We start from the raw sequence: 27,018 nt of genomic DNA, 5'->3' as shown, positions 1-27,018 counted from the left end.
AAGCAGTAAAGCCAATTTGTTGTGAGGGTTGCCTCTTGTAGATCATACAAACATTATTTGATATCCGGCAAACTTTCAACGCCTACTAGGATCCCACATTCATTTATAGACACTCTGTACAATATTTGTATATGCATATGTAGTGAATGAATTTATTTTTAAATTGGTGATTTCTGCGCCGAAACTCTTTGTTATCACTCTCATTTTTAAAAAAACTCCGTTAAATCTCTCTTTGATAAATTTGGCCATCTTTCTGTATTTTTCAGTTAATTAATGAAACTGTCATAAAACATCTAAAAAAATATACTGTAAACCCAATTGGCTATTCGGCACTTTGCCAAACTTAACAAAAATATATAAAACACGAATTTCGCTTCGTCCAGTATTGTAATTACGAAATTAGTTCACGGTTAGATATAAGCAAATATTTTTTTAATGTTCCTATTCCAATCATTTAGAAATGGATAAACAAGGTAATGATAATATTAAACATGCAGAGAAATATTTTATGCAATCACCTTGATGTTCTCTAAGTCCAATGATTCTTATAGTACTTTGCTGTAATTTAAAAAACTTCTTGGCATGAAAGTACAATGAGATCAAAAAGAAAACAAATCAGAACAGGCGTTGTAAATTATCGGTCATGTCGTAGCGGAATCCTGTGCAAATAAGCGTTCAATGCATGGGCGTAGACCATTTGTGGTCTCAAACGCTACTTTATAATAAATCATACCTCGTCAGTTTTATTATTATTATCTGATAATGGAGATAATTTATAAAATAAACAAGAGAAACATTTTACATTTTTACCAGCTCTGTTGCCTAACGCGACGCCACTGGTAAGCATATTTTTCGCTGAAATGTCAAAGAAACGTCAACGATGTGCTGTTGTGAACCTAGAAAACACCTTTTTGCCAAAAACTCTACAGAATTTACATGAATGAAGAATCTAGAACAATTACCAGACTATCGGAATGCATTTTGAGGAAGAATTGAACAACAGCGGAATAGCGCCTGGTTTACAGAATACGTTGTGGAAAATTGTTTAACAATAAAAATGAAAAAGGGGAAATTAGACACTTTGTTATATGATTTATCCCAGTTATATTTTCAATATTTCTTTTACGTCATTATTACTTGTTTATTTATTTAACGTAGCAAAGAAAATGTATATTTATCGATGTAAGAATAAAATATTTTAAATAATAAATTGTCTTTTTCCTTCAGGAAAAAAATTATTGAAAGGGAAATGGGGCTTTACGGGAAGTGTTCTTAAAAGCATAAGCCCCAAAAATGTTTGTATTTTATTTGAAACAAATCCTTGCAATTTGCATTCTAGGAGTGTGTACGATATGTATAGTAAACATGTTTTAGATGTGGACTGTCAAATTCAAGGTCGCTTAAAACTTATGATTGAACTGTACGTTAGTGAGAAAACTGTCACAAATCCAAAATCCTGGTAGTGCCAACTTAACGACAAGTCCCCAATCCACATCTATAACGTTCCGACAATATATTGTTTTCATCTATGGAAAACATTGCATTTCGACGTCATCGTGAGATGGTTTGATCTGATACATAACGGGCCTTCAAATAAATTTATATTTAGAGCAACCTATGGAAATTCAATTATTTACAACATTTTTCCAGCGTAGAAAATGACACAAGAAACGTCTGACATTTTAACGAAATAAAATTAGGTTAGAAAATATTTTTAATTTTTGTAGTGCATTCTCCCTATTTTCCCTCCACGGAATATGACAATATGAAATTGGGAAAAAGCTTACTATGTAACCTGTGTAACTCCGGAGAATAATTGGTTACCTGCAAAAATTGCTTTACACTGTTAACAGAATTAGAATGTCACCTATGCCTACTCTAAATATATATTTATTTGAAGGCCCGATACTTTGTCAAAGCAACTTCCATGCTTGTCCGCTTTTTGGTAAGTTTTTCACAAGTTTTCCTTCCTCGTAAGTTTTATTATCTGATATATAGTGCTCCTCTTAAAGTTCTCCCTCAGAAAATAGCAAACCACTTCAGCTTTAAGTAATTTTCCAAGCACATTGTCAACACGATCCCTGAGATGGACCTGTTATGACACTTTCATTGCTCCAATTAATTACAAACCACTAACAGATTGCGGCAATGTATCAAAGTTGTTAATTAAGAACAGCTTAACACTTCTTCATTCGCTCCCAAGCTTTCTCCATTTTTGAAAAACTGTCCCTTCATTATGCATCAATTATTGTCAAGAAATCCGACTTAAAAACTTGTTCTCGCTCGAGCTAGAAAATGCGACCTTAGTAATTACTGAAAATCTTTTATTATCTTGACACAATGTTGCAAACTACAATAAATGTGTCGAGTTGCTTGTTATTGGACAGCCAGTCTTGGGAGATTGTTTAGAAAAGGTGGCAAAGACGCGTTTTATGGGGTGTACGTGGCCAGCAACAAGTCGATTAAGGTCCTTTCAGCTCACAATAGAATTTTTTATTTTTATCGTAACTTTGTTCTAACTTCCTTTCCGTGTGGAATTTTATTACTTCGGAAGTTTTCAAGAGAGAGACGTTTTTCAAAGATGGCACAAGCGTGAAATTTTAGGAGACGATTGCAATTCTGGAGCATTCCGGATCAATGGCAGAAATTATTCGAATGTGGAAGGTTACGCGTGATGAGGCGTCGCGTGCTTTGAGGCTCAGAATCATTTGGAAATTGGAATATATTTTAACGGTTTTTGTATCTCGTTACGGATCCTACTTCTGAAAGAATAATAATGCTTTCACAAAAAAATCCCATTTCTTTCCTGAAATTAACCAAACATTTTTTGCAGTTTTGGAATTGAAAAATGTAAAACGCGATCAATAACTTGTGGTATTCAATGTGTTTCACTTTATACCGCACAAAATAATCAATTGTTTCAAGTATAGGTAAGGGTGAACTGTATAAATAAATATTTACAATTTAAACAGTCGTTAACAATTAACTAAACAAAAGCCAAAAGATAGTTAGAACAACAGTTTTACATATAACGAAATGTTTACTAAAGACTTCTCCAACTGGATATAATTTTACGAATGTTGTAAATATTTATGTGTTTCGTTATTAACTTATTCATTTGGAATTACTAAATAGATCAAAACTATGATCAACAAGAAAACAAATCAAGAGTGCTACCTCATCTTTTGTTTTATTGAAACGTCTGTCTTAGCTTGATCCTACACATACATATGTATACTTGCTATATACAGTCGTTTTATTGGTTGCCTACCTCTCGAAATAAACAGTGCCAAGAGATGTCGCTGTTTTTACAAAAAATTTGAGGATAAAAAAAAAATTAATGAAATGGCAACATCGAATTCAATATTTCGTGCAACTGTCACTATTTTTAACAATTGTCAAGGTCACTGCCAATTTAAAATTATCAATTTCAATATTGATCAGCGAATAAGTATCATAAAATGGTATTGTCCTGCTAAAGAAGGTTGGTAGAACAACAGCTGTAAAGTGCAAGATCATTAGCGTGCTAGTCGGCATTTTTTGGAAGCATAGTTGCCAGCAATTCCATTTAATTTTTTCTTGTAGTTCCATCTTTTGGACAAATGTGGAAAAGTGAATTCAATTTTCGTATCTATTAAAAATTAATTAATTACTAAGAATTAGTGCTCTATCTTCAATGGTCAAATCGATTTTACCACTTATTCTGGGATAATTGTTGCTTACAATTACAGGAAACGTCCGCAAACCTTGCCGAAATCGAAAACTTTTTTCAAGGTTAACAAAAACACAGTTGCTTTAAAATTGACGTTTCTTTGACATTTCCACGAAAAATCTGCTTACCAGTGGGGTTGCGTTTGGTAATAAAGCTTGTAAATTACTCATTCTTAGGAATGTAAAATGTTGCTCTTGTTTATTTAATTCATTTTCTCCGTTATCAGATAACAATACTTAATTCTAAAATTCAAATTTTGATTCTTAATAATCACTTGTTCATTTTTGGCAACTACGTTAAGCCTCCAGCCACCACGACGCTTTACACTCGGCTGCAAGTAATGTCGTAGATGATCTCCGGAAATGATTCCATGTACGTTCTTTGGGAGTTGGTAATTTAAGAAAGGAAGCAATATTCTTTGGCGTCTTCCCAAATGTATTTATTCCAACAGACTGTTTAATACATGAGCCATTTCCTATATCCGACAAAAAGCCGTTCGTTTTTGGTGTTCTTAGGATGTAGTGCAGGATATTTTCCAAATCATTCAACAATGTCTCCAAAGGTTACAAAAAAAATTTAAAAAGATTTTTGCGAATTTGGTATTACTTAATGGAAAACCTGTTATTCATCTTTCAGATTCGTTGAAATCAAAAATATTAAATAACTTGTTACTGCAAATAAATTAATGCGAAATATGATTATGTATTTAATTTAATTATATTATTTCAAGCAAAACAAGAAATTGATTTTTCAACAAATTGGGCAGTCTTAGATGAAATATTGTGTCACTTGTGGGATAAGGCATCATTATAGCACTCGTGTGATTAAAGAATCAGCCTACAACTTCGATTCACACTCGTATTATAATAATGCCTTTATCTACCTTACTAGTAAGTAGTAACATACAATATTATCTTGTAATAAAAAATCATCAGACATTATGGACGTATTTTTTAACCTAATTAAAAAAAAAGATTCGAGAAAGAAAATTCAAAGAAATTCATCAAAAATGTATCATACGATTGGAACAAATATTATTTTTGCGTAAAGTTCGTTTATCAATGGAAATACATAAACCGAGAGTAAGGAATCAGTGAGCGAGGAAATAACAATGCGAAAATGGGAGGAGTACTTCATGAAACTGCTGGAAGGGAGAAAGGAAGAAGGAAAGGCAGAAACAGAAAAGAAGAAGAAGCGGACGGCGCTAAAGGACACAGAAATCACAGTAGAAGAAGTAGAGGGACAAATAAGGAAACTAAAAAAGAGAAAGACACCGTGAGGGACGGAATGCAGAATGAGGCATGGATTTATGAGACCGAAGGAATAGTAGAGAGACTGATTGAAGTAATGAACGGGGTATGGAGAGGAGAGGGATTCTCGGAGGAAAACAAAGCAGAAAACTACCGAGGAATAACACACGGTATAATTATATGCGCCAATTTTGAGCGAAAGGAAGAAGAGAGAGATCGAAGAAAAGGGAATGGTACCGGATAGTCAAGCAAGATTCAGAAAGGGAAGGGCTACTACGGACAATGTATACATCCTGGATCACTTAACAAGGAGCGAATTAAAGAAGAAAGAGGGAAGGATGTATGCACTGTTTGTAGACTTCAGGGCGGCTTAACAAGGTAGATAGAGAGAAAATCTTTGAGTCTATGAGAGGGAGAAAGAGAGATGAATAAGAAAATGGCTGCTACGGAAGATTTAGGAGATATACCTACGTAAGAACAAGAAACAAGGTGAAGGTGGGAGAGAACGAACGTGAATGGCTTGAGACAACAAAGGGAGTAAGGAAAGCAAAAGCGGGGAGGAGTGTAGTGGGTAGAGAGAAAGCTTGGAGTCTGGCTTTTGCGGATGACTTGGTAAGAGTGGCAAAGAATGAAAGACAAATGAAAGAAATGATGAAGAGCCTGAGAAAGTATGTGAGGAAGAAAAAGCTGGAAGTGAATGTTGAGAAGACGAAAATGATGGTGTTCAATAAGAGAAAGGGGAAGAGTTAAGAGAATGAGTGGAAGTGGGAAGGAAGAAAAATAGAACGAGTAAACGAGTTCAGATTCTTGGGTAACACATTCAACGAAAGATCCACAGTGAGGAAGGCAAAGAAGGTAGTGAGATGTGTTTGGGGAAGAGGAGAGAGCAAGTGAGGAGGTGCTTTCAAGAGGAGAATGATGATGTTTGAGAGCCTGGGAAGAGTGCAGGATACTGACGGAATGCCGGAAAGAAAAGAAAGACGATACTTATGTACAGGACAGATATCTGGGGATGGAAGGAACAACAAGAGGTAAAGAGAGTGCAAGAAAAATATTTGAGAGGGGTGCTAGGAGTGGGCAGAGGAGGGAACAGTGCAGGAGGAATAGGATGAGAGTCAAAGTGGGAAAGAGAGCGGCAAAGTTTGAAGAAAAATGGATGGAAGGGAAGAGTGTAGGATACTAACGGAATGCTGGAAAGAAAAGAAAAAAAAACACGGAGAGGGAGAGAGAGAGAGAAGTACTACCAGAGGAACGGGTATGCCAGTGAAGAAGTGGAAGGATTGAGAGCAAAAGGAAGATGGATGAATGTAGAGCTGAGTGAAAGGGACAAAGACACAGACAAGCAAGAAAGAAGGGAAAGAATCAAAGAATCCAAGATACAACAGGGGTATGGGTGGTGTATGACAAAGGAGTACCTGGGGAGAGAGAGTATAAAAGAGAGAAAAATGATGGCGAAGTTTAGATGTGGGAAAGAGGAGAGAGAAAACAGGTATTGGATGGAAGGAGAGGAGAAAGAACGTGCAAAATATGCTATGAGGAGAGAGAGAAAATCGAGCACATGTGGAATGGATGTAGCGAAATGAGAGAGAGGGAGAGAAAAGAACCGCGAGAAATACAGAACGAAGACGACAGGGAGATAAGATGGATGAAAAATATATAGAAGAGGAAGGAAAGAACAGAGAAGGAAAGGGATAGGGGATAGGAATAAAAATGTTGTTTTAATTTTTTTGTTGGAATTGCTATTTTAAAGCCCGTGAGGCAAAATAAAGCATATTACTACTAATTATCGTCTAAATTGAAATCGTTATAACTTTTGCAATTTTTAATGCATTTCACAGATACTTGTCATAAAAAGCATTCGATTTAAACGCGTAGATGTAAATATAGTTGAAAATTGATTAGCAAATGGAGTAGTAGCGCGAATTTAACGAGCACCACGCCTGAACGTGAGTTTACGCCAAGCGTCGTAAACAGAGCAACATATTAACAGCTCTAACTCCAAAACTGTTGAACGTACAGAAATATTTGTAGAAGAGATTTTGTTCAAAATTTAGCAACTTACAAAATTGGTCTTAACTGTTTTTGCCGTAGCAACAGTTCTGAACGTGTTATTGCCAAAAACTCTACAAAGAGTCTACAAAACAACTCGATCAAATAAAATTCATTTCAAGTGAACTGTCGCATCATTCACAACTTGGACTTGATTTTATAGAAAATTTTGTGGCAAATCGGAGTCACCCTTTGCCTTTCACTAGGACTTAGATCATGAAATCGTTAAAACGGCCCAGTAATCAAAGTGGCGCATCGGTATAATTAAATCGTTTCGCACAGTCCGTTAACCCCTTTGAACACGAAATCACTGCTGCGATAGTTCCGGTGTTTGTTTTTTAGCAGACTTTGTTTTCCCAAAGTTGGCAATAAAAATAGTTGGAATCGTAAAGCAGAAGTCCTCCGCACAGACCTCTTGCGAATTATTTATTTGATTGCGAAACTTAGAGCAAGTGCTGACATTGATTGTGGTTGGTTGTTTCGTGGGATCGGTGTTGATGTGGCGAATCCTGCAGACTCACGTCTGTTTAGTCTTGTTTGGGACCAACTAGTTTTACAAACTTTCCAAATGACCTACTAAGTTCAATTCACAAAGGACAATTCGACACCAACTGGGTAATCAATAATCGATAATTGACGCTTCATTGGTCGCTCCTGGTTAACGCACCAATTACATTCCGGGCTTTTAAATGATTGATCGAGATATCAAAGCCGATCGGCCAATTAACCGCCGGGTCTCAACTGTTTAACGAAGTTGTGCACTTTTCCAAATTCACGCTAAACATTTTTCTCCTTTCATTTTCTTTCATCCAAAAATGTCTAAAACACATTTTGCCCAAAGGAATCTATAAAACCCACTGCACTCTGACGTAAATGTGTTTTGTATCAACTGCGATCCACGCACAAAAGAAAATCCAGTTATAAAGACACATTTTATTTGTGTAGCGTCACCAAAGCAAAATGTAACGTTCCGCGTTTATATATTCGTGTAGATGGCGCTGGTGTCTGGCGGAAAAACGGACATATTTCATCCGAAGTAATGGATTCATTCCGCGAGTTCCAACACCATCGCAAATAAATGTTTCCACTTAAAACTTTTACTGGGGCCATCCATAAAAACAATGTATGGACTACTTTGTTCCGTATGCTCGCAGAAACAATAATAATAATAGTAATGGGCGGCTCCGCCGCCTCCAAATCGCCAATTTTCGTTCGATCAGAAAGCTTAAGCAACATCGGATGCGGTCAATTTTTGGATGGGAGGCCGGGAACGCCGCGTTCTCTTCGGTGTGATTGCTAGTTGTTGAGCACGAAGAACTTAGAAAAACTCTAAGTTTTATTACCATTATTATTATTATTAAAAAAAACATGTTAAATTATTATTATTATTGTTATTATTATTATTTGTGTTGAGTGCGTCAGTGTGAAATTAAGCGGGGATTTGGCGCTTCTGCAACATGGCCGGGAACAACACCCCAATAATTTATTTTAGGGGTGCGCAGTTTGGTTGTTTGCAAGTCCCGAAGGACGAGGATCGGAATGAAAGAGAAAAATATGATAACATTGCGTGGAAGCGCAAGAGCGAGGAAAGAGTTTCGATCGGGTCATGTTTATTTAAAAAATTTCAATATGAGAGATTCTTCGCTGGCACGAACTGGAAGATTAGGAAGTCGTGGTAAGTGTGGTGAAATATTTAACGGCGCCACTGACGTTGTTTTCGGTTTATTTTTGGCTGGTTTGTGATTCGTTCAAATTTGTAAGGATTAGACTGTAATCCCATCCAGAGTAAGATAATTATCTCTCGGGTGCATTAGGTGTCTGGGAAAAGCCGTTTTAAATGTTTTCCTGCAATTAATCGTCGTTTTAAAACACACTATTTTTCTCCGCCGGTGTAAACAACTTGGTTTTAGAATTGAGTACACTCGTGACTGCAGCTGGTAAATTCAATACCACCCGCATAGGCGATGGTATTGATTTCCGAAACGTCCTTTATCCAAATGTCGAATGCATAAGTTATGGGGAATTTTTCATACCAACGAAATTCTTGATACCTCGATATTTTTTTAATTGACATATCTCAACTCCCGTCCAAATATTACGTGGAATTATTTTTTTTTCGTAGGATATGAGAATAGACAACGTGAATAATAACAAGAAATAATTTTCTACGATAGATACAGTGACAATCTTTTTTTTTTAATGAGTCAAAAGCAAAAAGAAGTTGCGAAAAATGCTTGCCATCGTTTGCAATGTAAGCTTCAGCACGACGTGCCTAAGAAAGCCGAATTCGATTCAGAATGCCTCTGTTTTGACAAATTTCCTGAGCGGCGTTTTGAACTACAAACTTGTTCTCAATTTTATGAAGAATTTCTTGTTCTGCAACTAAAATGCGATCTTCTCGTTGGCAGCCAAGACGCGCTTATTTATTTCGAAACGCGCGAAATCGCGAAGATGCTGCACAACGTTTACAAAGATTCGTGCATTGGGGAAACCTTTCACAGTAGATTTGGTCTGAATGTCCACGGGCTTTGCCATAGATCAAAACCATATCGGTTGTCTCCAGGTTGGTGAAAGCCATTTGTGATTTAAATTGAGGTTAAGGTTGAAGTTCTTGTCAAAGTGACTTAATTTTGAAATAAATGACAACAAAAAAGTCTACTATGATTGTTTTTGACCTATTTTTTCATAAAATTCAGTGACTTCCAAACTTTTTTTGAAAAAACTTGAGCCCCTTTTTCTCGAAAAATATCAACATTCGTATAAGGCATTATTGGCTCAATCGTTACTTTTTGTGGGGTTCTATCACAGGTTCAAATATCTGCACAACTTTCGAAGTCACCCTGTAGATACAGAATCCACAAATAAATACAGGGTGTTATTGAAAGTTGTACAGATATTTTAATCACGAGCTACTGGCTTCATGTAGAACTCGGAAAAAAAATCTAAAAAATTCTATGTCAAAAAATAAAATGACATTTTTTGAGCTACAATTTTATTTAATTGCTTTTAGTGTTCTACGTTGTCAAACAACCCCGTAGGTAAAATTTCGGCACATTTTAAAAATACACCCTGTATATCATATTTTATTTTTTCCGAGTTCTACATGAACCCAGTAGCTCGTGGTTAAAATATCTGTACAACTTTCAATAACACTCTGTATTTTTTAAAAATGGTGGAGGCGCCGGGAAATATCTTATACTTATAAAAATGATTATATTTTTTACTATTTGAGTTATATAAAATATAAAAGGAGCATTTTATAGCCCTGAATGTGACGAATGAAGCGGCACAATCTGATAGTGTTATCTCTAGTAGTGGTGGAAAAAATGAGAAAATGGAAATACATATTTTGTAAAAATGCAAAATATTTATCACTGACGATTGCGCAGGATCTGTTCGAGCTAGATGAAATCTTAAAACTGTGTTTTGTATATTTGATCCTGACCAATCGTGCAAAAACTGCACGACTGTATTTCCATTTTTCGCTCTATTTATTTTTTTTTTTTTTTCATAATTTTTCTCTTACCTGATTTTTTTAATTTTTCTTTGGAAAGAAAGCGCACTCCTAGAGATGCGCAATTTAACAAGCGGACACGACCAGACCCTAAACCCTTAGTTACGACTCACCCACCCCAAACCACCCCACGTTGTATTTTTCCCCCAAATTTTTCCACCTGCACACCCAATTACAACCCTCCCCTCGTCAAGCTATTTGTAGCGCGTCCACATCGTGTTTGCTGCGATTAATTTGTACTGAGCCCTTGTCAGTGCACCTAATTCCGGTAGCTTTCCCGATCGATAACCCATGTTTCTACAAGATACCGGAAGACAATTTTTCTTAAGCTATTAATGCCTCGGAGAAGCACACCAGGTTCGGATTTCGGTCCCCATCAGATATTCATCGAATTTGTTGTTGCATGCCGAGAAGGGCGCACATCGATACCTAAATGCGCCCCATCAATCCCCTCAAGAGGCCGGCTTTCGTGCGGAAGAAGACCTAATGTGTTTCTCGTTCTTGTTTATGCAGTCATGCCTTGCTGGTCTCATTGTGTCGTGTGTTTTAACTGGCGTCGGTGTATCTCTGTTTGTTTGCGTTTTAATGGTCGAAGAGACACGGACAAAAAGCGACATCGATCTGTGGAAGCCTCCGACACTGACAAAAAATTCAGAAGCGTTTTTAGCGACGAGTTGCCGTGTAAAGTATCTTGGAGGCATCGTTCTCTACAAAAATAACACTCAAAAACTTGCTTCTTGCCTTTCAATCAAACTTCAACAATTTTTATTTTGAGCTGACGACTTGAAATAATTATTTGTGTATCAAGGCCCAAAAAGTGCATCTTTTTCGTCCGAGTCTGGTTTTCTAGCCGAGGCGCAGCCGAGCCAATTTGCAATGCAATTACTTATTTACATAATTTATGGTGACAGGACAGTTATTGCGATGTCCGGCAGCGTATTATGCATTTATTCATCACTTTCGCTGTTGCTATCGATTATATGAACGTTTATTTTCTAATATGCACCAAATAAGCACCAAAAATAAACGATACAACAACACTTTCTCGGGAAAATAAAATACTTAAAATTAACTGTCAAATATTTATTTGTTTTCAGTTGGTTTACAAGGTTTTGTCGGTTTCGTTGTTAATTTACTAAACAGAATTTACAAACACATGGCGCCAGGGTCAGCGTCCGAAAAAATGCGTCCGAAAAAGTACGTCCAAAAAAGAATTACTTTTCGTCGGCTTGTGAGTACGTACCGTTTTCATTAAGGGTGACTAAAAACATTTTTAAAAGTAATAAGTACTATAAATTATTGGATTATATAACGCTACCATTATCATAATGTCAACAGAATTTGGTAATAAATTATTTAATCGTGTAATTATTTTGTCGTGTCGGCAAACACGTGTTAACATTTTTACCAGTGCGTGTTGATGAAGGGTGTTGCTGTATTGTTAAAAACTTCTGTAGAGCCTCGTTATCCAAAGTTATTAGTAATGGCAGAAAGTTCAAGCAAAGTACTTAAAGTGCTTAATTTTGCTTTGTTCGGTGTTTACTTCCTTAAAGAGCTTATACTGATATTTAAGTGCTTTTACTGCTTGATTTGTGTCTTTTTCCAAACCAGTCATAATATTTTTTAAAGTATTATTTTTAGTAAAGTTGTAAATGTTCAGACGAAGCAGCATTAACAATCCCATTGTTTGCTTGAAATGCATCTCTACTGAAGGATTTTAATAAATACGAGTGGGTTGCGAAACCTTACACTTTTTCATTGAAGTAAATACAGAAAGCTTACTCTTCTAAAAAGAAGCTGAAGAAACTTATTTTATTAACCTGGAGTGACATTCTTTGTGAGATTCTTATGCCCACCTTAATTCGTAAATACAGAAATATATTTATACAAAGTGATCCAAAATAAAACAAATCAGAGCAGGCGTTGCAAATTATCGGTCATGTCGTAGCGCAAGTCTATGCAAATAAAACGCAACGCCTGCTCTGATTTATTTCCTTTTTGATCACTTTGTGCTTTATTTATCAGACTGAGTATGCGCAGAGAGTGTCGGAGAGTGACGGACCGCAGACTGAACATCCATTACGCAGAAAAACCTCGCCTCGCTCCCCCACTTCTCATAAATTACGTCGCCGTTTGAGAAGTCGCACCATCTGGTTCGTCTCTCGCGATCTTTTTGAATAAAATGTAATTGCGGAACTTTGCCGGTCGTCGGCGTCGATCTTCGTTATTGTAACGACGTCATGAATACGGAGATAACTATTTTGCGGAAATGCGAAGAACTCAATTACACAGGCTCTAACGAAGAGGAACACAATGAGACAACAGATTATTGCCGCCTGGAAATCTAATGGAATATAAACACGACCGGCGAAGCCGAAAATGCACACAAAGCACAAAAAGGCGCCTCGCGACGCTCCAAATGAACTTTGAGGCCGCAAACAACGCAATTTTTACCCAACAAATGTAGTGCCTCGAGACTGAGCTAAAAAACAAGATTGTTTGAATTGTCTTAGTGTTGCGAGGTGAGCCACCCTCACACATTTCATCCGACAATCCAATTAAAATGTATTCTCGTCGTTCAAAATTAAGGCACAGGCGAAACGATTCTGGTTGCGATTCTTGGAGTGCTTCTGTCGCAAATCAAGTGAATTCCGGTCGCAGCCACATAAATCATTAAGCTTGGCCTTTCGACTCGGCAAACGCTGACTGGAGCTGAAAGGAGCTTTCATTAAGCGGCGATGGTGTCTCAGCCGGTCCTCCAGAATACCATCAAGATTTTTTCCATTGTGTACGCTTAATATCTGCCCATGAGATGATTTTTTCAGAATATCTATCGGTCCTCGATAAATGATGCGCTGTTTACTTGTCTCCGCGGTGCTTTTAGCGGATTAAAATGGAGGCGAGCCATACTCAGGAAAATTCTTGGCAATCAACTTAATCAAAAGGATCGCCCAGTCAGAAGCTTGCTTTGTTCTATTGTGGCAATTGACAAATTAAGTGATTAGATATATTTTTCGTGCAACCGTACGCGAAACCACCACATTCCGTACTTCAAACAGGCCGCGAATTCCAATTTCGCGAAACCGCGAAACCCAATTTCGCGATCCCGCGAATCCCAATTTCGCGGCCGTTACTTTTAAAGACGGCCGTTAAAGTAAACGTTATTTTAATATTTGATACAAATCAGAGTTTTCATGTAAGCTGGCGTTTAGATTTTTCGGGTATGCAATTAGTAACCGCAGAACTCTGAACTGAAACATCACTTTACTTTAACATCCTCGAAATTGTGCTGCCTCGGCCGCAAGCGGCCTCGGCGACAATTTTTCTCTCGGTACGTTAAAGAATGATTTCGCGGCCCTGATATACAAATAACTATTTATTTGTCTCCAAAGACGCGACATTACCAGCTTCCCACCTTTTCCATTACACATGCAAGACTTGAGACGTGTTTGCTCGAGTATAAATTAAAGTGCACTCTCGTCTCGCTAAGTTCTGAATAATTATGAATTTCACACAATAATCTTCAACTCCCGTGGCCTAATTGCTTAGCAAAAACTCCTAATACTAAGTTTCCATTTGCCGACAAAATTTCCTAAGCTCGTGTTATGTCAAGCGGATTAACGAATACATGTCGTTAAATCTGAAGATAATCCACACGACAAACACGAAAATTGCTAGAAGAGATTTCAACTGTAGCTTGTTGTTAAAACAAAACAAAGTTGTTCACTGTTGCAGAGATTAAATTTCTGCAAATATTGTTTTAATGTCGTGGTTTCAAATTACTCCAGTTTTCTTTCGAAGCAATGAAGTCGCTTTGAACTAGACTAGACGGGGTGTGGTCAAAATTGCAACCAAGATTAAAGCGCCAATTTTACATTTACATTAGAGTACGCGAAAACCAGGTTTCAGGCACGAGGCGAAGCCGAGGGCTGATTAGTTTGAGCGCTGGAAAATACCTACGGTACGACATTTGGATTAGTGATGAAATCAAAGATGTTCTAATTTCGCGTGACTTGCAGATTGATTGGACCTAATTCTCGTCGTGGTAAATTTTCTGCTCAATCAACACAAATTCATGTTAAATCATGAGCCCATAATTGCGAAACTTTCAAGATAAAAACAAGCTGTTCAATGATGCCCAACAAACTTTTTATTGTTTTTTTCCACTGACTGTGCTTGTGAAGCTTTCGTGACAAACAAGAAAATCTTTTAATTAAAACTGATTTTTTTATGGAAAAGTTAGCACAAACTTCCTCCGAAAGCTCATTTTTACGCCCAAGCAAGATCGTGTGACGCTGCCAAAAATATCATTTTACACCTGCAAAAACAAAAAACAATTCCAGTTTGATTGGAAACCATTTGACGATCGTCAGAGCAACATGATAATTCTGGTGGGCTTAATTGAAAGCGCTCTTCAAGCTGATCGAGTAGAATGTTCTCCATTACATCAATCTCGTTTAAGTTCGATCTGATTTGGTGTACGAGTAATGGGAATTATGAAAGTGTGTTAAGCAAGAAACTGCAGTGCGGACTGCAAATTAAACGCTCGTTTATGTAAAGTGTGCAGGTGAAAATGGCGCTGTAATGGCGGTGGTGTAGAAGTTGGACCATAAAAGCAAGTGACAGTATTTATGTGAGGTTATGTTAATGGTAGTTAAGTGCAGATTGGAAGTTTTCAAAGAGGGGGGTTTTATTAGCGCAATTAAGTGGAAGGAACTCAGGAAATCGAAATAATAATAATAATAATAGGGGATGAGTGAAAATAACTATAAGAAATGAATGATAAAAACGAAACAAAGAATTCTTTATGGAACCCTTGTGTTTAGCAAATAAATGAGAAAATTGAAAATGAGAGAAAACTTTTTTCACAAGCGGTCGAAAAATGACTCTTTTTCGGACGCACTTTTTCGGACGCTGACCGTGGCGCCTTCTGTTGGTCGGTTTAGTAAGTTAGCAACGAAACTGACAAAACCGATAATTGTCCTGTCACCATCCATAAATTATGTAAATAAGTAATTGTTTTGCAACTAATTTGTTTTTGCTATGTAGTTCGTGCGGTCGCCTAAAAAATGTAATGTACACCTCTGCCAAAAAGTGTCTTTTATTCTAGTTTGTTTTCAAGCCTCGGCTGCGCCTCGGCCGTAAAACCCAGACTCGGACGAAAAAGATGCACTTTTTGGCCTTGGTACACAAATAACTATTAAAATCGTTAAACAAGTTTAAATTTCTTTATAAATCAAGAAGAGCGTCCTTTTGATGGGTCTAAAATCACCAATAATATTATCGTAAAATTTATTTTCTTGAAATAAGCTCTACTTTCAATTAGGACAAGCGATAAACGTGCGATAGTCGTATAAGTTTTAACAACCTTCAAATTGAAAGGTGACATAAAGGACTGAACTAATCAGACGAAGTAAATTCTAGATTCTGTGATCATCACATAAAAGAAGAGGTTATGTCTTGGTACATCTAAAAAAACTGTTCTTTCTTTCTCCTTCTAACTTGTTAGAAAAGAATTGGATAAATCATACAGTCCAAGCTACCTATTAGTAATTTTTTCGAAGGGGTTATCGAGTAGCTGCTAAACGGATCAAAGAGAAATATACAGAGTGTCTCAAAATACGTCGAACAACTTAACAGTACGTTGTGGAGATTAAAGAACATAAGAAAAATGTGAACGCACCACTCGTCAAAAACATAAACAACGCCAAAAAGTGAAGTTAGATTTAAACAGCTGATCCGTGATCTGTAGTCTGTGGTGCGTTCACAATCGACTCTTCAAGGTCAACTTTGAGGAGAAATTTAAATGAACACCCGATGTATATTCTGTACTAAGGCAACTATAGTTGGCGCAGCGACTCACTGGAGTGATCTTCACGTGATTTTCGGGGGATGATTTCCTATTGGTTAAAGGGCGCGCATTAAGAAGTATGGTGCTGCTAATGCACGCAGCCGAAATTTCAATTCAATCTTAAAGTAGTGAGATTTAAGTTTCCCGCACAAAATTCAAATTTGGCGAGGCAGTGTAAATCAAGCTTTTCACGAACTATCACGTGAACACCTCGTGACTGCTCCAGTGGCTCGCCGCGCCAACTATAGAATTTTACTGGAATCGATGTACCGCGAGCCAAGACAAATCATAGGTACGGTCGGTGGACAAATAAAACTGGGACACTTAAAATTTAATCTATGTAAATCAGACCATTGAATTGTCAATATATTTGTCAGTGTCTATATAATATGTCATACCAAAGTTAACCTATTTGTGATAAAGCCGTAATTAAACGATGCAAATTTGTAAATTTTGACTTATGTGATTGTCATTTTTGTCCCAGTTTTATTTGTCCATCGACTGTACACGCCATACGCAACTAGGTATGTGTTTCTTACTCACTACAGTGGAGATAATAACATGGGAGTATTCTTGACTCATATTACTGAATTCATTTTGTGAAGATGTCTCCAGAGCGTCCTTCCCTAAACAGGAAACTGACTGAAATTCCTGGCACAGCTAACCAAGTCACCGGAATATTAATTAAAAATTTTCAGATTTATTTAAGTTTTTCACGATTTCCCTATTTTTCCAAAATCGATGTAAATGACAATTGGCGAATGTCGATTTATCAATCCAGAGCTTGCACGAACATCTGTTCCAGAAGTTTGAAAGTAGTTCGCAACAAGTCTCGACGAGTTTAAGATTCGATAAGCTCAACTCTTCACTAAAGTAATTATTTACTCCTGTCTGTGACGTCATAAGTGCATGTTATAATCTCATGATGTCGTTAGTGGAAATTTGATTTTGTGTAAAGATGCGGCATCTACGCCTCTCCAGGGAGGAACTATATTTTCACTTTGGTTGGTATTTGATATGTCAATAATGTTCCGATATTACCTCCCTCACGACATAAAAACCGAGACGAAACCAATAAGTGTCAAGCCGAGATCAAGGCGGGACGGCGGCATATCAGGGGGAAATGAACACAACTTTTTCTCTTCGATGAAAATGAAACTGCAAAGTGGATAAAACGACAACAAAGAGGAAATTTTCGTGGTTTTTGGGGGACGTAACCTCACATTTTCAAGTGTAGATTTGACAGGTTTGTAACTAAGCAAGGTCGCCAACACAAATAAGAAAGTCGTGACCTAATTGGATCTGGGCAACAACACTTTTTATCGCCGAAATAATAAAATTAAAATTTCATTAGGTGCGAAACAGGTTATGCCGCCATAAACGGATGATTCCAATAAAACCGGAATGAATAACAATTAATTTGGGCGCGTTATTGAAAAATATGGCTCCCGCTCGGCTGGAAAGGCCATTAAAGCAACGCCGCCGGCACCCATCATCCCTTTTTTACGTTCCCCGAAGAAGCGCCCATCAAGCAATAATTTCCGTCGATTTTCAAATAATGTCGTAAAAACATTGCAGCTTGAACAATTACCTGTAACGGCGTGTTACCTTCGGGGGCTTGGGCGGCGGGATGGGGCGGGTACAGCTGGGCCAAGCACATGATGGCCTCGTTGCAGAACTTCAAGCCCATCACCTCCTCGTCCTCTCGGCCGTATCTGGAAAAAGATATTTCTCAGCGGACGATTTGTCTGCGACTAGTTTGATGGATAGTTTGGGGGCGGCGATAAAACAACGCTTTAGGAGGGATTGATGCGACCTCAACGGTTTAGGTAGAAAAATTGAAACGTCAACCGGAAATTCCGCATCGATTTTCAACAATATCGCTGAGATGCGAAAAGCCGGATAAAAGTTTACCCTTCAGTCGTCCCATCGAATATGATTTTTTTTTGACAGTGCCTGCAACGTCAGACGAATGTGGACGGACAAGCACAATGGGCTCGACGAAAAAGAAACTTATCACTTTAATAACGTGAAGATGCGACTTTGGGATGCCGAAACGCTCTAACAAATCCGCAAGCTCCACTTTCGATATTTCAAGACGATGATTATGGGATAATTGTTGCTTACAATTACAGGAAATCGATAAGTTTTTTTTTTAATTATAGTCTTTCCCCTTTCACCGTACTGGTCTATCAACACAACACGAAATACAACACAAACATCCATGGGAGGCCTATCCGGCCTGGGATTTGAACCCTGCTGACCTCGCGGTGGTGTCGGAAGAGTGTCGCTCTTCCTTCCACCACCCTACCGTCAGCCCCTGAAAGACATACACACACATCTATGGCCCGGCGGAGGTTGCTTCCTTGGAAAAAATCCTCTCCCTTCGGTGAGATTCGAACCCACTAGCGCCGGGACCGCGAACTCGGAACACTGTCTCCGACAGCCATGCGGCCACCGAGCTACCCGAAATTGATAATTTGTTTTCTATGTTAACAACAGCACATCGTTGACGTTTCTTTGACATTTCACCGAAAAATTGTAGATTTTAAAGTAGTACTTTTAAAACAAACATTCCTTCATCATTGATTCACGATAATTTTATTTTCTGGTGCCATCATCGCGTTAACAGTTTTGTGGAGGCCCCGGAGAAAAAAACTCCCCTCTCTGCATAATGAAAGCAGTTGACAAAAACCAATCCCTCAAACATCACGAGCCAACCCATTTTCACATATTCCGTCGAGTTTTAATTGAATTTCCGTTGAACAGTAACGAGATTATGCCGAAAGTGTTTCCGGAATCAAGTTTTATTTATGTGACGTGGAACGTCATAAGTTCCATTGTAGGGTGAAATTGTTCCCGTCATCCATACAAAGAGGTGGAGACAACATCTCGTCTAAGTAGACCCGTCTAATAATAACTGAATCCATTAGTTGGGACCGGTATGCGGTAATGGAGGGGCACGGATTTTCAAAACACCACCCACGAGCTTATTTTAAGGACGAGGGAGGCAGACTTGCTTGTCGATGACGCTAACAAGCTCTGCGACGTTTTTTGCAAGGGGGGAAAAATTCTCACGATCAAACAAAACAAACGGAACAGATAGATATTCGATTGGTAAGATTTTAATGGATTCAAGTAAACGAGGGTTTCATAATCGGATTGTGGCCAAGGGGTATTTACGGAACGCCTTGTTATTGATTCATTTGTAGCGTAGCGTAATTATCAATCGCGGACACAAATAAGCTCGGTCTAAAATACTTTTTTTCTATTATTGATTCAAAAAATTGAAATTCACGCATAGTTATCGGTGCCTGAAGTGGGTCATTTTCTAACGTGTATTTCTTTTTGCATTGTTAGTAAGATCGAAACCATAGAAACCATACAAAACAGTGTGTGAAATGCGATTTCACGCACACGACTATTTCTGTGTTTCACTTCACGCACTGTATTTTATTAGTTACCTAGCAACATGGTCACTGTATTGAAACTTCAGAGTTCCTTCAAAAATTTGAATTTTTAATTTCAATTTTTTGAATCAATTATAGAAAAAATATTGTTTATAATTCGTGCGTGAAGATGTTTTTGTGCATTCAAAGGCTTATACTGCCTCGACCTTCGTCTCGGCGTAAAAGACCTTTTCATGCACAAAAAACACTCTCTTCACGCACTTAATATAAAAATAACTATTGTAGCTCAGCTCCAACAATAAAAAATTGTTACAGCTTTGGAAAATTTTTAACACGCGTTAAGATTAGTGTGTTCGCAGTTTATGGAGTATGCATCTCGGTTATTACCGATATCACAACTATCGTGCGTTCAAATGAAAACCTGGGCTGAGTAGGCGCTGAAAAAATTAAACCATTTGGAACAGAGTAAAATTTGAATTTCCCACCGTTTGATACGAATGACATTTGTTTATGTTTAATCGGCACATAATTGAACATTGTTTTGTTTTTAGCAAAGGGTGCTCTTAGATATTTGCTTTGACAATAGGAATCCTTAGTTCTTCTAAAACATTGCACAGGAAAAAAAAGCAGAAAGATTTTTTGTTTCTAAATTTTAGGTTAGATATCAACATGTTCTAATTGCAACTATCAATTTACACTTTAAAAAGCAAAATAATTGACGGTTTCCGACGCCTTCCAAGCCCAGAATTTTATTTGAACGCCCGATAGGTATATCCATTTAGTCGAATTATTCCAATTGCAGTTGGTTCGCATTTCTTGCATACACTTACAATGTTAGCACATTATGTCATTGTGTTACTGTAAGTTTTGGTAAATTTGGATCAATAAAATTCGGTGTAGGCGAAAATGAAGTTAATTCGGTAGTAGAAACTTCCAAATAAATTAATTAAATGAGAAGCGGATGACTCCCTGCAGTGCAGGATTAAACAACGTGTTTATCAGGTCAAGGATTTTCAAATGTATGTAAGAGTTTGCTTCCTAACAGATGGTTATCTCTTCTTTGATCGTTTAGTGGGTCAGCTAGGTGTATTTAAAAATTAGATTAAACTAAAAATTACAGCTTTGAATTCAGTGCAAAGTTGGTTGTTTAAAAAAAAAAGATCTATTAGAATTATATTAATTATACAGGGTGTATTAAAAATGGCGCATAATATTTACATCACATGATTCTTTGTTGAAGTACAAGCAAAAACTCGGGTATAGTTTGTCCAGCGAGAGATGGGTTATTCCAAAAAAAAAATACTATGATTATTTTAATTATACAGGATGATTTTGAAATTGATATTTTAATCACGAGTTACTGGCTTCATGTAGAACTTGGAAAAAATATTTAAAAAATTCTGTCAAAAAATAAAATGACATTTACAATTTTTTTAAATTGCTTTTAGTTTTCTACGTTGTCCTACAACCTCGTATGTATATACCATTCACGATGTTTTGGCATAAGGGGAGGCTATGATTTCATTTTTTAACGTTGGATACATGTTTGATTTCTGTCATCTCTGCTGTCACGAAAGTGCCTGACATGCGGACCTATCAAAATGAACGTAACATGTTGCCGAATTTACCGTAATCATAATTAAGCGACTTTAAGACGTATTGATGGTGTTTGTATTAGACTGCAGAACATATTTTCTGTAAGTTATAATGAAGTCAAGTTTTTTTTTGTGTATAAATTGATTCGGTGAGTACAAGAAAAAAATGTAACACGGATAGTGAAGGAAGAAACAACGACCCAATTGAAATGGCACAGGGGTTTTGTAAGACCTATTATAACTTCCCGATAGAGTTGTGAATTTATGGCTTGAGTCTATTTTGAAATGCACTCCTGAAATTTGCCAATATTTTTGTAGATATTGGAAAGAACTTATTTCGGAAGATTGGGCAAAATTAATGTGAAATCTTTCATTTGAAAACGTTTTTCCTTTAATAATTTCATTAGGAGAATCTGACTCGGAATTTGATTGGGATTTTGAAGCAGGTAATGATGATCCAGAATTTTCTAATGAAATTATAGAAGTTGAATAGTTTTGTTCTTTTTTGTCATAGACGATGGATGTGTAAATATTTTGCAGAAAGATTCGAATAAAGTAAGGCTTAATAAGTAGGTACAAGATTTTATACAATCTAGTTCTAGGAATGTTTTGGTTAAAATGAAAAATTCATTGAGAAGTTACTAACTGGTTGGTTAAGACACTGTATAGGTGGGTTATCTAAGTGGTGCATAAATTAACAGGAGCCACTTCGTCTTTCGGTCCCGGTCCCTACTATTCTGTAGTTTGTTCAAGTCAGTTTCCTGTTTTGTTAAATTGGATTAAAAATGTGTGAGTATTGTTATATTGCAAACTAGTAAAACTGACAACAATGCACTTGACAATGACGCAGTTTATAACCTCAAACTTAGAAAAACATAACCTAATTCAACAGACAGCTTTAATGCCAACTTAAATGCACTTTTTCCATGGCCTCCCCTTATGCCAAAACATCGTGAATGGCATATATATGATGTTTTATAAAATGTACGCCAATGCGAAGTAACCTATAGGAAATATGCTTTAAAACACGGAAACCGCATTGGTGTACGTTTTATAAAATATGATATACAGGGTGTATTTTTAAAATGTGCCGAAATTTTACCTATGAGGTTGTTTGACAACGTAGAAGACTAAAAGCAATTAAAAAAAATTGTAGCTCAAAAAATAAATGTCATTGTTTTTTGACATAGAATTTTTAAAACATTTTTTCCGAGTTCTACATGAAGCCAGTAGCTCGTGATTAAAATATCTGCACAACTTTCAAAACCACCCTGTATTTTTATTATTATATGTAGTAAAACGAAAACAAAGTTTCAATTCTAATATCTTTCTCCTCTTCTATCAATGAAATCATTTTCGGATTTTTTGTTCTTTCTTCTTGGCAATATAAATACTTTTTCAAGAACGTCATATTGCTGTTTCTGTTGTGATTTTCTCCATAAATGAAATATGAAGGTGAAGATAAAAAATATTTCTTTTAAAGTTTGTTCCTTTAATGTTTAATGCATTTTAATTGTTTATAAGATTATAACGCCCAAGCGGTTTAAAATAAATAAATATTTATTGGACATCTACTAATTTACTACATCTTTTCTTCATTGAAAATCACAAATACGTCTTGTAAAAACCTACAAAATACGTTATGATATAAAAATTTACTCCAAAAGTGTTTATACCACATTGTTTATAAAAATCTTGAATATGTAATAAATATTAAGGAAAATTCATATATTTTTTTTTTAATCCTCTGAATGGAATAAACAGGTATAATGGTTTTCCATTTGTTTTTTTATAAAAAAATAACAGCAAGATTTTAAAAAACAGAAAAAATCTAATATAAAATTTTGTGTTTTTCATTGTTAAAAATCGAAAACGACCGAAACTTAGGGGCGCAATGGCCAATCGAATCTGCAAATTTGAACAAATGTAATCGTTTTGTTTTTTTCGTTTTTCTCGAAAACTAGGAAGGTCACGTCTGACTTTTATTCGTCACAAGAAGCGTTTTTGAGAGAGGAATCCAACAGTGTACATTTCAATGGAATAAGTTACCTAATAAGGGAGCAAAAGTCAGTTAAATCTGCAAATTTGAACAAAAAGTAATCGGTTTTTTTTTAAGTTTTTTTCATTTTTCTCAAAAACTATGAGGGTTAAGGTACGTCAAAAGAAGCGTCATTAAGATTGGAATCCAGCTGTGTAAAATTCAAAACTACAATAGCTTCAATACGGCCATTCCTGTAGGAAAAAATACGCTCCGTAATTTTGGTTTATCTGTTGCAAATTATGGCCCTAAAGCTTCATTTTAAAAATTTTAACAATTTTTATATCTCGTTTAAACAATTTCCTGAATATTTCCTCTGATACAAATATAATAAGGTCCACTAAACCCATTTGTTCCATTTATATACAGGGTGATTTTGAAAGTTTTGCAGATATTTTAATCACGAGCTACTGGCTTCATGTAGAACTTGGAAAAAATGTTTAAAAAAATCCTGTCAAAAAATAAAATGACATTTATTTATTGAGATACAATTTTTTTCAATTGCTTTTAGTCTTCTACGTTGTCAAACACCCTCGTAGGTAAAATTTCGGCACATTTTAAAAATACACCCTGTATATCATATTTTATAAAACGTACACCAATGCAGTTTCCTTGTTTTAAAGCATATTTCCTATAAGTTACTTCGCATGGGCGTTCATTTTATAAAACATGATATACAAGGGTGTATTTTTAAAATGTGCCGAAATTTTAACTGCGAGGTTGTAGGACAACGTAGAAAACTAAAAGCAATTAAAAAAAATTGTAGCTCAAAAAATAAATATCATTTTATTTTTGACAGAATTTTTTAAATATTTTTTCCGAGGTCTACATGAAGCCAGTAGCTCGTGATTAAATTATCTGCGCAACTTTCAAAATCACCCTGTACAGGATCGCCAAAAACATTGAAACAATAACATATTTTTAAAACTGTTTATCAGAATTCCTTGAGCGTTAATTTATTGTTAAGGGAAGTTAAGTTCTATTATTTGTAATTTTTTCAGTTTCATAGCTTCATTTTTTTGCACACCACTATAGGTGAAAACATTTTTGAGAAGAGCTTTTTCCTATAAATCCAGCAATGCAGAACCTCCATATCTGATTTTTAATTAAAACTTCGAAATAATTGTTAAACAAGCTCAATTAAAAAAAAAATAAAACCACTACTTTTGAAACTTACTTGCATGTGCTCAAGCTGTGGATCTTGTCAATTAAAGGATCCAAATCGAGAACCCATCTTCATGTTAACCGTCTCAAAAACTTTACAAAGATTTAATATAACTAGAACTGTTAAATCACGCATAATACACTTAATGTCAAGTTAGATGAAGTGGAAAAGACTTGTACCAGTTGGCTTCGAGCCACAACGTGAGCCGGAAATCAGTTAAGAAAACACTGGGAATCTGTTATGACTTGAGGGCTAGAGACCATTATTGCGCCCACATAACCCCGGTTCGACCATCGGTAGCAACCCCTTGTTAAGAGAAGTCTCCCGCGGGTCAAAGTCGAATGCTTTGAGAGGATTGGTCACTGTAGCAGCATTCGTTTCCTTGTGTATGAGCCTACAGGACTAGAGACGAAAACCTCTGAAAAAAAACCTTTTTCAAATACAGTCCGGCCCGGGGTTTGAACCCCGAACGTCCCGATTTTAAAGCGGGCGCGGTTGACACGCATCCACGGTGCTCTGTGTAAAATAATGAAACACGAAAACTATCATTCTACAAAATTCAGTCGCCGCAAGAATTAAGCGATGACGACTTTGACCACACAATTGAATTTTACCAAACAACACACATGATGAACCAGGACTTCATCAACCGTGTGCTCTTTTCTGCCGTGTTAACCCTCTGAATAAACGAACATGTTAGCCGCTATGAGTGTAGATAGCTAATCTAATTATGAATTTGTAAGTAACATTGTTCTAAATTTAGAAGCACACAAACAATGGCAGTGAACTCGGTCTGAGTTGAGTAATTGGAAGAATTTGTAAATGAAGTAACAGGAGAATACTGTGAAACTTGAAGTGAGAAATGTAAACACAATTTTTTTTCCATGAACATTGAATAACTGAAAATAGTGAGCAAAGACGGCCATTTAATTACTAGCGAGGAAAAAATATTTTCTCACTAGTGAGCAAAGTCTAATGTTTTGCGAGTGTGTCGATAGAGGGCGATGATCTAAACAATCTCACTGCGATTAACTCAAAATTCAGTGACAAAAAAATGCTGCCCGAAATTTCGATTCCGCGACTGTATTTTATGATCATGGAAAAAATTAGATTCAACACGCATGAGTAAACGTGCGTACGGTTGGGATCCTCGCCTTCGGCTCAGACGCCCAATTTCCATACTCGTGATTAAATGCACTACTTTGCTCACTTGTATTGAAATAACTGTATTAGCAAACGTTGCAAAAGCATTACGTGGAGAAATTAATGTTGATGTCAGCCTAGACCTAAATTTAATTAAATCATAATACCTGTTCTTAGGTATGGTCGACAACATCTGTAGACGTATAAAAAGTTTCTCTGGTTATAAATACACTTAATCCGATAGAAAGCACTACCCACAATATCAATACTGATGAAGATGATTATTAATTCAATTAAGTGTATGCTTTCCGTTTGTGGGATTATCCTGGTTGCTTTTCCATCTTCGGGTGATATTTTGGCAGAAAAATAAAATAAAACAATTTTATGTGACCAAAAATTTCAGTTGGCAATTCGTTAAAATTTCAATTATCAAATGTCAGTCTTAAAAGTTAGAAGTTAGTGATTTTGATAAGGTTGAAATCTTGATTGTCATAAAGGTGTGCATTAGGTGTGAACTGTCGGTTGTAAAAGAATCATGAGGAGCTTCAATCGTATTTATGAACTAGAGTAAATGTTCGAAATGTCTGCCTTCAGCTTCCAAACATAATGCTACTCTCTTCGCTTCATGTTTTCAAATGACCTTCGCAAAGTCGGGACATCAATTAAATTGCAGTTATCAGTAATTACTTGCATTAATTCAGGAATTTCGCAAGGCCTGTTTTTGAACACGTTGTTTTCCAGGAATGACAGTTACTATTGTAATTAATGACATCTGATGACATTTGAATTAAATTTTTACGTGCTGCCAACTGAAGTGTATTAATCATGGCCATCTCGATTTTTTTTTCGATCGCGCGGTATTTATGTACACGTTGGCAAATAAAATATGTATTATTATTTGCAGCGTTTCTTATTTTCAACGCTAGGTCACAAATAACACACGTTTTGAGCAATTTTCGTTGGCACAATTTGTAATATTACCGATGGTCATTCGAGGGAGAGAAATTGTTCAGAAGGGAGCCCCCAAGCCTATGCCGATCGATCCCAGCAATCCAGGTGAAAAATATGTCCTTACCTGAACGTGAGAGTGACCTGTCCATAAACTTTCCGGTTCTCAACAAACTCCGGGTCAACCAGCAGGACTCCTTGCAATCGATCGATCCTACCTGCGGAGACCACCAGATCGCGGGAGCTCAAGTACATCGTGAGCTTGTTATTCGGAGACGATTTCTTGAAAACCCTGCAACAATGAGATCCTGTTAGGAGCGCCGCATCCACTAGATTTAATTAG

General features: G+C 36.6%; 1 protein-coding gene across 3 annotated transcripts in view; it reads right to left on the bottom strand.

The window, feature by feature from the left end:
• Window positions 1–27,018, bottom strand: part of LOC138136667 (phosrestin-2-like) — an 81,203-nt gene that overhangs the window by 21,385 nt on the left and 32,800 nt on the right. For all 3 annotated transcript variants that reach the window (XM_069055934.1, XM_069055936.1, XM_069055935.1), the window contains 2 exons: window positions 26,803–26,967; window positions 17,968–18,091 (listed from right to left, as the gene is read on the bottom strand). In XM_069055934.1, coding sequence (XP_068912035.1) covers window positions 17,968–18,091; window positions 26,803–26,967 — 289 coding nt within the window. The remainder of the gene's footprint in view (window positions 1–17,967; window positions 18,092–26,802; window positions 26,968–27,018) is intronic.

This window comes from Tenebrio molitor, chromosome 8 (assembly GCF_963966145.1).
Source record: "Tenebrio molitor chromosome 8, icTenMoli1.1, whole genome shotgun sequence".
NCBI classification, from domain to species: Eukaryota; Metazoa; Arthropoda; class Insecta; order Coleoptera; family Tenebrionidae; genus Tenebrio; species Tenebrio molitor.
Note: the sequence above shows the minus strand (reverse complement) of the source record. Positions and strands in the feature narration are given on the sequence as shown.